The sequence below is a fragment of the Cyprinodon variegatus genome, unplaced genomic scaffold, assembly GCF_000732505.1.
Source record: "Cyprinodon variegatus isolate N-32 unplaced genomic scaffold, C_variegatus-1.0 Scaffold2235, whole genome shotgun sequence".
NCBI classification, from domain to species: Eukaryota; Metazoa; Chordata; class Actinopteri; order Cyprinodontiformes; family Cyprinodontidae; genus Cyprinodon; species Cyprinodon variegatus.
The window spans coordinates 10,795-22,042 of NW_015152688.1; the positions used below are offsets into that span (position 1 = coordinate 10,795).

At 41.8% G+C, this 11,248-nt stretch overlaps 1 protein-coding gene across 1 annotated transcript; it reads left to right on the forward strand.

Moving 5' to 3' along the window:
* Positions 1 to 5,000: 5,000 nt before the first annotated feature.
* On the forward strand, positions 5,001 to 7,247 carry LOC107080702 (tripartite motif-containing protein 16-like). Its single transcript, XM_015368909.1, has 2 exons — positions 5,001 to 6,354; positions 7,216 to 7,247. Exons 1-2 carry the CDS (start codon positions 5,001 to 5,003, stop codon positions 7,245 to 7,247), a joined length of 1,386 nt encoding a protein of 461 aa, XP_015224395.1.
* The last annotated feature ends 4,001 nt before the right edge of the window (positions 7,248 to 11,248 follow it).

Consider the following 11,248-nt stretch of genomic DNA (forward strand, 5'->3'; position numbering starts at 1 on the left):
TTCTCCAGTTATTGACCCTGACTATGTAACGGTGTGGATGTTAGGAGTGTGTTTGGTTTCCTCCTGGGTTTTTACTGCCTGCTGTAAAATGAATTGGCCCCCATGGGGATAATAAAGATGAACTGGACCCTGAACCTTCAACTAGGATTGGCAGCATGGAGGTGTGACTCCAAGATAAAGGAGAGAAGCAGGAAGTGACAGTCTGATCCCACCTGCTTCTCAGTCTGCTTACCTGAACTTTACTGGACCAGGAACTCTGACTGGGATTCCGGTACCGGATCAGAAGGAACTGGTTCTGACTCCATTTGGTGGCAGAACAGAGAAAAGATTCTGGATCACGGTGAGGGAATTTAATAACTGTTTCAATCTAAAATCTAAATTCAAGAAGAAGTAAAGACGTCCAGATGTTTCCCCGTTTGGTTATCTTTGGATCATTAGAAACCATTCAAGAGATTTTATCTCATTGTGGTGAAATGTTCAATCTTTAGGTCAGAGCACTGCTGTGCAGTTATGATGGTTTGATCTGGTTTACTTATTATTATTTTAAAAAATAATGTATGATTGTAATTCAAATCCTCCAAAGTGAATAGACATTTAAACTCCACTAGGGTATGGGATTATTGGGCTGATAGAATTTAATAAATACCATTAATAACAGGGATTAACAGCTAACAATCATTAACTGGATTAATCAGAAATGTTGGATAGTCCAAAATGTTGTGGACTTAGGTTGTGTAACCAGCAGTAAATGTTAATAATTATAGTCCATAACTGCACTTGGCAGCAATCATTAACCAGAATCCCAGTAAATCTCACTGTATCACTAAACCATCAACAGTGAAGGGATGTTTGAAGCTCTGACCTTTAGAGACAGTAGATCACTCTCATATAGATATAAACATAGATGTGTATCTGATTTATTAAACACAATCTATCCCTGTTACAATCAACTATTCTATCCAACAAACTCTTTAAATAAAACACTCACAAAATACAAAAAAATAAAACACAAACTAAATATAAAGCAGCTAAAATTATCAAACAGATCATCATAGCTGTAGCTACAAGGATATGTTGGAAAATTGAAATGATCATCATAAATAGTCGTCAGTCAGCAGCAGTAATTATTAGGAAACCATGAAAGCTTTGGGTCCATCTGCAGGGATGCAGGGATGGGACATGCATGCCCTGATGATTTTGATATATCCTATGGGAAAAAACAATCACCTGGCTGGGCTCCACCCCTGGCTCCGCCCCTGTATCAGAACTATAAATGTTTTCAGCATCTAGTCTAGTCTAGTAGCAGACATCACCAATCAGCAGAGACAAAGATGTTCTGTTCATTTTCACCAGACCTCTATCTGCTCTCCAAGGAATGCAACGTTTCATCAGGAGCTCAGTATCTGTAAACTCAGCATTGTTGAACCCTTCCTCCTGTTGCTGCATTGTTTCCTTAACTTCTGCAGCTGCTCCTCCCTTCATCAATAAAGCAGGAGGTGTTACCTGGAGGAGCCAGAGGAAGATTTGAATCCTAGCCAGCTTTCTCTCTGCTTAGAATTTCCAAGTTTCAAAGCTGAAGGCGACAGCTGCAGAGTGGGAAAACTTTGGATTCAAACCCAATGACAATATTACCATTGATCCCAATCATTTCTTGGACCATTTATTGTTCAGCAAAGTTAGTGATCCTGTGGAACTGCTTTCACTGCTGGAGTGCGGTTTAGTGCCTCAAACCTTCCAAAGAAGTTGCTTAGTTCATTTAGGAAGTCAGTGTTTGCTGCATCTACTGTGGGGGAGGGTGTGTTGTAGTCCGTGATCATCCGAATGCCTTTCCACGTCCTCCTGGTTTTGTTGGTGTTGTGGAAAAGATCCTAGATTTTCTGGCTGTGGTTCTGCTTTGCTGATCTGATGGCACGGTTTAAGTTGGCACGCGCTGTTCTTAGTGCATCTTAATCACCCGACAGAAAGCTGAGTTCCTTCCTTTTAGCGATTTCCGAACCTCTCCATTTATCCTGGGTGGTTGGTTGGCCCGGGTGGTGATGTTCTTTTTGATGCTGACGTCCTCAATGCATTTGGTAATGTAGGCTAACACTGTCATGGCATACTCATCAATATTTAATAAGTGGTCATATATTGCTGCAGCCTTAAAGAAGTTCCAGTCAGAGCATTCAAAATAGTCTTGGAGTGTCTCCATGGTGCCCTCATACCATACACTTGGAACTCTTTAACTTTCGGTTTAGCCCTGATCAGCTGGGGCTTATATGCAGGGATAAGCATGACTGAGAGATGATCTGATGACACAAGGTGCGGCAGCATCTTTGATGTTAGAGTAAACCAAGTCTAAGGTGTTTTAACCCCATGTTATAAAGTCCATATGTTGGTAAAAATGATGGAGCACACTCTTCAAGTTAGTCTTGTTAAAATCCCCAGCAATGATGAAAACACCCTCTGTGTGTGCAGATTGAAGCTCAGCGATAGGCTGATAAAGAGTCTTCATGGCCTGTTTAGTGTTAGCACTGCTGGGCACATAAACAGCAGTAATGCTAACCACACTGAACTCTCTGGGCAGATAGAACAGCCTGCCGTTAACCATCAGAAACTCGATGTCTGGAGTTCAGAAGCTGGCGACCGATTTAACATTTTTACACCAACTGTTGTTGATGTAAACATAGAGCCCGCCACCTCTAGTCTTACCGCAGAGCTCTTTGTTCCTATTGGTGCGGTATAGCTTTAGCACCTCCAGGCTAATGGCATTGTCCGGTATTGCTGGATGCAGCGAAGACTGCGTTAAAATGATGGCACAGCAGTTACATATCTATTTTTTTAAAAAGAGTTTGAGTTGGACATTATTGATTTTGTTTTCCTTCGATGGATGTAGCTGTGGTCGATGTAGAGGTGGTCTGTGGGGATTCCTCCTAAGCTTCGCCGTTAGCCCGACTCTGCAGCCTCGCTTTCTCCAACTTACGCATCTCTTTCTCTGCTCTGGCCTGGCAAGTGAGCCTGCTGTTGTTTTGTTTACATTCGCCCGTAGCACTCCACAGCTTTTCAAACTGTCAAGAATGTCTGTATTTAAAACATTTTGAGACTGTAGCTCCAGCAGGCATTGGTGGTCATAGATGCAGGATCAATGCCTTGCTGGTACTGTTTTGAACAACATATTCTGTGAAATTACCAAGACCTGTTGAGGTGCTGCCATGTTTGATTTGACTTGAACTGTCCTGTTGAATTGATCAGTTGTGTAGTAGCAGCAGTAATCAACAATGTCATAGAAAAAGTTATTATCTGGATCCACATTGTCTTCCATGTCCTGGAAGAGAGCTGCTCAGTGGTGCAGTGGGTAGCACTGCTGCCTTGCAGCAAGAAGGTTGTAGGTTTAATTTCCAACCTGGGAACTCTTTGCATGGAGTTTGCATGTTCTCCTTGAGCATGCGAGGGTTCTCTCCAGGTACTCCGGCTTACTCCCACAGTCCAAAAACATGACTGTTAGGTTAATTGCGACTCCACTTGGGATTAAAAAACAAATAATAAAAATTGAACATTATTGATCTCACATTGGAGAAATTTATCTCTGCATTTAACCCATCCCCTTGGGGAGCAGTGGGCTGCCATTGTGCGGTGCCCAGGGAGCAGTGTGGGGTTAAGCATCTTGCTCAGGGACCCAGAGTGGCAGTCTGGGGAGTGGGGGATTGAACTCCCAATCTCAGGATTCAAAGCCCTATGCCCTAACCACTAGGCTGCCACTCCCCAAATAACCTTTGATGTGACCAGCCCTTCTACATGAGACTGGATAAAGGCTGAAACAAACTGGCATCAGAACAAAAGCATGGTCAAAGCACTTTTCATCACCTGCCCCTGCAACATCTGACCTTTTTGCAGGAATATATTGATAATTCATATCTAAATCTTTTATTTAGGCAAACCTATTGAACCAGATATCATACGGTCCTAGTTCGTGAGCTGAGAACAGGTCATAACCATGCTTTTCCAACAAGGCAAGGCAGAGCCTGTTTATATTGTCCAATCACCAACAGACTCGTTTATATTGCAAAGCTCACTATGTGAAAGAAAGAACAGCTTAGAGAATAACTGTATTTTGTCTTGTCTTGCCTTTTCATGTCATTCAACATTTCAGCTTAAGGAATGACAAACAGTATGATTTCAGTATTGGAGCAACATTAATTTCACCCAAGGAAAAGCACTACATATGAAGCTACACCAAAATTCTTGTATCTCTTGGATTTCTAGTGTTAAATTAAGTGCATTTGTTCTTGAATTTATGAGATAAGTGAGACACTTTGCCAATGGAACAAGACAGATTACATTTAAAATAAGATATTATTTCATGTGCATAAAATCTAATTTTCTTATTTTAAGAGTAAAAATACTCATTCCATTGGCAAATCATCTTATTTACCTACTCAAATTAAGGGTACATATGCTTGATTTAAGACTTTTTTACTTATTTCTCTCCAGGAAAAACTGGTGCCTCATAAGGAAAATGGATGGGAAATCTCTGTTTTAATATGTTGCAGAAAGAGCAGAGCTGTAAGGATAAACAGCAGTAAAAACCAAAGTTGAAATCTATACAATGTGAAGCTCAATCAGCTAAAGAGACAATATCAACCAAGGTATTTAAACTGTCTTTAACTAAACACAAGATCTAATCATTTTTGATTTTACTTAATTGCTCAGCAAAATCTTGATTTTATTTTTCTGTTTCTAACGGAGAAGTGGCTTGTTGAAAAAGATTAGCTGTTTATATATTGGAGACTGTACCTCAAAATTGCAATTTTCTCCATCAGAACAGACTGATTAAAGTGTAGTTAGGAAACAGATTGTGATCTGCTTGTGTTGAGACGTTAGACTGTAGACATCTGAGTTCTTGTGACTCAGGCTGATTGGCTGCAGCTCTCTGCTCTGACAGAAGACTTGTAGATCAGAGCTCAGACCTGTTTCTATTTCAGGAAGGGAAACTCACACAGTCAACGTGACAAAGCGTAGAAATGGAGCAGATCCATATGGACGCAGAAACCATCTCCTGTTCGATCTGTCTGGATATCCTGAAGGATCCAGTGACTATTCCCTGTGGACACAGCTACTGTATGAACTGTATTAAAAGCCACTGGGATGGAGAGGATCAGAAAGGAATCCACAGCTGCCCTCAGTGCAGGAAAACTTTTATACCGAGGCCTGACCTGCAGAAGAGCACCATGTTAGCAGCTTTAGTGGAGCAGCTGAAGAAGACTGGACTCCAAGCTGCTCCTGCTGACCACTGCTATGCTGGAGCTGAAGATGTGGCCTGTGATGTCTGCACTGGAAGGAAACTGAAAGCCATCAAGTCCTGTTTGGTCTGTCTGGCCTCTTATTGTGAAAAACACCTTCAGCCTCATAAGAATTCAGCTCCATTAAGGAAACACAACCTGGTGGAGCCCTCCAAGAACCTCCAGGAGAACATCTGCTCTCGTCATGATGAGGTGATGAAGATGTTCTGCCGTACTGATCAGAAGTCCATCTGTTATCTCTGCTCTGTGGAAGAACATAAAGGCCACGACACAGTCTCAGCTGCAGCAGAAAGGACTGAGAGGCAGAGAGAGCTGCAGGAGAGACAAGGAAAAATCCAGCAAAGAGTCCAGGACAGAGAGAAAGATGTGAAGCTGCTTCAGCAGAAGGTGGAGGCAATCAATCGCTCTGCTGAGAAAACAATGGAGAACAGTGAGAAATTTTTCACTGAGCTGATCTGCCTCATCAAGAAAAGCAGTTCTAATGTGAAGCAGTGGATCAGCTCCCAGCAGGAAGCTGAAGTCAGTGGAGTCAAAGAGCTTCAGGAGAAGCTGGAGCAGGAGATCAGTGAGCTGAAGAGAAAAGACGCTGAGCTGGAGCAGCTCTCATACACAGAGGAGCACAACCAGTTTCTCCACATCTACCATTCACTGTCAGACCTCAGAGAGTCTACAGCCTCAGCCGCCATCGATATCCGTCCTCTGAGATGCTGGGAGGATGTGACAGCAGCTGTGTCAGAGCTCAGAGACAAACTACAGGATGTCCTGAGAGACACATGGACAAAGATCTCACTGACTGAGGCAGAACTAGAACCAGAGAGCAGAGCTGGGTTCTTAGAAAATTCTTGTCAGATCACACTGGATCCAAACACAGCAAACAGACGACTGTTACTATCAGAGGGAAACAGGAAGGTGACATGGATGGAACAACCTCAGTCTTATTCTAGTCATCCAGACAGATTCACTGTTTATTGTCAGGTGCTGAGTAGAGAGAGTCTGACTGGACGTTGTTACTGGGAGGTGGAGTGGAGGGGGGCGGTTCGTGTAGCAGTAGCATACAAAGGTATCAGCAGAACAGGAGGAGGGGATGAATGCTTCTTTGGACATAATGACAAATCTTGGGCATTGGAATGTTCCCAAGGTGGTTATAGATTTGTTCACAACAACATCTGGACCTCCATTTCAGGTCCTGGTTCCTCCAGAGTAGGAGTTGACCTGGATTACAGAGAAGGTGTTCTGTTCTTCTATAGCGTCTCTGAAACCAGAACTCTCCTCCACAGAGTCCAGACCACATTCACTCAGCCGATACATGCTGGAGTTTATGTTTTGGCCTCTGGATCGTCAGCAGAGTTTTGTGAAGCCAAATAGATCCAGTGTGTTGGTTCTGATTGTTTATCAGGGTTCCTGGTTCTGGTGTCTCTGCTCTGCTGCTCTCTTCTTTGCTTCTCTTTTTAAATGTAGTTCTCTGTGTCTGTGTTCAATGAAGGATTTCACCGCTGATGTTTTCTTTCATTCTTCTGACACAGAAATATTTCTCCATATGAAAATATAAACTTCTCCGGGCTCTGACTGTTCTGCTGTAACATCTGTATTGATGGATCTAGATGTTCTGGTTTCTCTTCCTCTGTCTAAATACTTTGCAGCTGTATCAAAATCATAAATTGTGATTTCTAGATTTTTTTTAGATTATGTCTCACAGTGGACATGCACCTGTGATGACTTTCTAAGTGGGAGAATTAGCAAAATAGGTGGGGCTGTTCCAATACTTATTTTCCTCACTGTAGGTATACATAATCTTTACCCCACTGCTCAAAGTTTAAGTGTCTGTTCCTGATCTTCCCTCAGACATTATTCTGAATATGTTTGTTTAAGTTAAAGGTTCTAGATCTCTGAACATCTATGTTTAATAGTTCTGTAATGAAAGTTGAAACTCTGTTTCAGAGGGTTTTTAATATTCTGCTTCAAGCTTGAAAAGCTGCATGGTCACATATTTTGTAGCACTCTTACTTTGCAGCTAGAAAGTTCTAGGTTTGATTCAGCCAGGGTCTTTCTGTATGGAGTTTGCATGCATGTTCTACTTGTTCATGGTAGGGTTCTCTCTGGGTACTCCGGCTTCCTCCCACAGTCCAAAAACATGGCTTGTCCTTAGGTGGATGTTCATGGTTTTATGTGTTTGTGTTGCTCTGCGATGGACTGTCACATGTCCAGGGGGGGATCCCTCCCTTGCTACTGGATTGGCACCAAATCCACTGAAACCCTTAAGGATAAACTGGAGAAGATAGATGGATGTTTGAAAGCACTGCTTCGTTAGAATGTAAAATACATGGCTCCCTGATAAAAGACTTGGCAAAAGCAGCAAATTAACTTATATGTTAAAAATAAAAATAAACCATTCAATATATACTAAATGCAGAGAGAATTGGTTTATTTAGAATGATTTATCGAAAGAAAACTTGCAATGATTACCTCATTTTAGTGAGTGGTGTCATCTTATAATAGCAAATACTACAGTGGTGTAACATTTACTCAACGTTCATAACTATGAAAAGTAATTTTGCTTCCAACTTGGATTAAAAGAAGTGAATATTACTTAATACCTTCACAACTGTTATGTTTTATATAAAGTAAAACTCATTTGATCCTGATGTTTCCGATTAAGCAGCATTAAATTTGACTTAAATAATTTGTGTGTAAATACTTGTGTACATTATATTTTTTAAGTAAATCTTATGAGTTGTTTTTTTTCAGTGCATCAATCATTCTAACTCCTGATCGTTTGCTATCAAACCTCCTTTGCAGCAATAGCATGCTGCTCAGTCACCTGTACCTGCCTGTCTGTCATCTGCCTCAAGCTTTGGATTCATCTTCCTCATCCCTGAGAATTGTTCAGCTCCTTTTACAGTCATCTCCATCTTTTCAGCCTCATGTTTATCCTGCTCTGTACAGTTGATGACAAACACAATAAACACAATCAGTTTGTCAAACTGTAGCGTTCCAGATCCTAACAAGCTGCTCTTATCTTTTTCTCAATGCTTCACTGCTACCAACAGTCTTCTTCTGTTCTTCCTGAACCTTCTTTAATGCCTCAGCTTCACTTCAGTGTTTGTTGTCTTCACTTTTTGAACCTCCACTGCTCTCTTCCTGGACTCACAGCCTCCACATGTTGCTCTGTGTTTCCCTCCACCAGACATCCCAAGTTCCAAAAACTCTTCCTGCTCGCTCTCACGCGCATAAAAAAAAAAACACGTCGCATAGTCTAAAGTCTGGGATAATTTATCTGACTTGCAGGCATCCATCAACAACTATTGATATCAGGGAGTCTCCCGGAACTTCCGGGAGACTTGGGATGTCTGCCCTCCACATGTTGCTCTGTGTTTCCCTCCACCTCTCCAACATTTATCCTGAACATTTTCACTACACTCCACATTTTAAACATGTCTAGTTGCCCTTCCAACCTGCAGCAATGTGACCGTACCTCTGACAGTGGAACATCAGGCCAGACTGGATAACATAGAAAACAGACCCACATCAAGGAAGAACTGCTGGGAACGCCCAGAACCCGCATACTAGTTAAGATGTTAGCTAGTAGAAACACACAGAAGGCCGCCACCGGGTAACCATGGCAACAATGCTGTCATAGAGAGACTGTAGTCAACACTCCTCAGAGATTTATTCCAGCCGACCAACAACTGATTTACATCAGAGACTCCCTGAAGAAACCTGCTGAAAATAAAAAGTCTGTCGGCTCCTTGTGGTTCTACAACGTTTGGATTAAGTCCAAAAGGTTCTGTCTGCTGCTGCATTGAGCTCAATTATTGCTTCATGATGGTTGTTTGAATGTTTTAAATAATTATTAGGAAAAAAATGACGCCATGTTTCAATTAGGGGCGTCACCGAGCAAATATGTGAAGGAGGCGACACTGAATGTTAGAAACCATTCAGGCAGTTGTCCCAACAATGAATCAAAAAATATTTTGAATGGTTGTGATAGGGTTAATAATCATACCACATTTTATCCTAGAAATGAAAACCAAACAGAGCAAGTATTTATTTCTTTTTTGCAGAAAAGTGAGAGAGAGGACAGACCAAGGGTGAGACACCTTGAAAGTCTGTGCTCTACTCTGCCCAAACCTCTGTTTTCTGCTGCTTTTAAAATTGGACTTCAAAGGAATTACAGGAGTGGTCAAAAGTTATCAGTCACCTACGGCTGCATAGCTGAATAATACCAGGCCCTGAGAGAAATATTTGTTCTCCTCATTTAGAGCAACACTTAACATTCCTGGGCCAGATACCTGTAACTTGAAATAAAATGATAAGATATACATTTTTCTATCAATTCCCTATGGTTTATCATTTTATTTACAATTGAAGCTTAACTTTGGCCTACTTCAAGTACTCATTACTTGCATGCTGCATTTTCAATGAGACTGTCATTTTGTTAAGCATTTATAAAGAAAAACTTAACCTGTTTACCAGTTTTACTTCTTCTGGAGGAATTTGTCAAAGCATTTGATATTGAAACATTACATTTCCCATTGATTTAGCAACCATAGATTTTAGGCAAGGGATTACACAGCCAGTAGAAACACAAAAAAGGGTAAGAATAACAATAAACTGTGTCATTATTTTCAGCTAGAGGTGCCACCACGGTCCTGACATGAGCCAGGAGAGGAAATCCATTCTTAGAGGACCCGCGTACTGGGACCTCGCTTGTTGCAGATTCCTTAAGGCAGAAGTAGCTTCAGTAGTATGAGTTTCATTAGCATCAGAAATAAATGTACAGCAGGATGTTTTAATCATCAAACATACACCACCTTAACTAGCAGTTAACATGTCCAGAACGATTCTGTTTTGCAGTACCATTAAACGCATTTCACTTAATTGTTTGTTTTGTCGCTTATTGATGTCCATCGTCATGTTTACCAGGGTCTTCATTCTGTTGTCCAATGTCTCGATCATTAACATAGTTTTGCCAACCCTAACCATGGGAACAATGAAAGTACTATTTTGCTAGCTGTGCTCCAGTGCTTATGTTCAGAGGGAACGTCGGAACCCCATATGGGATCATGGAGTTGGAACACTGAGCTAGCTGAGTTCTCTTCTCCTCCTATTAGAACAATGATGGTCCTTCACAGCCTGAGCTGAGATGATGACAGTGTAGTCAGAAACAAACACAGGAGCACAGGTGCCTGACCAGTTTACAGGCAATGATGGATAAATGCTGTCTCCTCCACACAGGAACCAGCCATCCTCTGCTGGAAAGTTAACTTGTGGTTTCCAAGAAGAACAGTTTGTATACATTCCATTAGGGAGGATGCTGCAGACAAAGTCAGAGTAGAGGTCAGTGATGGTACTCTGGCATCCTGTTACATGTCCTACCTTCTCTGTATTATTTTAACTAGAATACCCACTGGGTGTGTCATTCCTTTAAGCATAGCAGCCTTCATCTTTGTTGGATAACCTGTAACATTGCTGATAGAGAACAGTGTCTTTACTCCTTGGAACACCCGCTCCATCATAATCTCCCCAGTCGTGGCAATCATTAACTTAGCAGGCATAAACTGGAATGCACATGATGCAAAACAAATAGTCTGTGAGGCATTTATGGGGGTTATGTATAAGGTAGGCTGCTTGGCTCTCAAGCCCTTGCATACGTTTCCCATAGGTTGTTAACATGGTGGTTTGGGATATCACCCAGCCAAATATTCATGGCAGTGGATTGGATTAACCTAGACATGGGCAAACTACGGCCCCCGGGCCGTATACGGCCCGTTAGGCTTTTTAATCCGGCCCGCCGAACTTGTCCAAATTACCCTATTTTCACGACTGTAAGGCGCACATAAACGTCTTTTTTTTTTTTTTCCTCAAAATGTGCGGTGCGCCCTATGTGTGTTGTAACTGCGACTTTTGAGACCACCATGCACCATGCAGAACTCCTCATCTCCTCATTGAGGAGATGATGAAAGCGTGGC

Bases quoted from the DNA above. Each gene is read 5' to 3' on its own strand.
- LOC107080702 (XM_015368909.1), top strand. From the start codon at position 5,001: ATGGAGCAGATCCATATGGACGCAGAAACCATCTCCTGTTCGATCTGT. The intron at 6,355-7,215 runs GAGGAGGGGATG...AAACTCTGTTTC, and splicing joins CAAAGGTATCAGCAGAACAG to AGAGGGTTTTTAATATTCTG.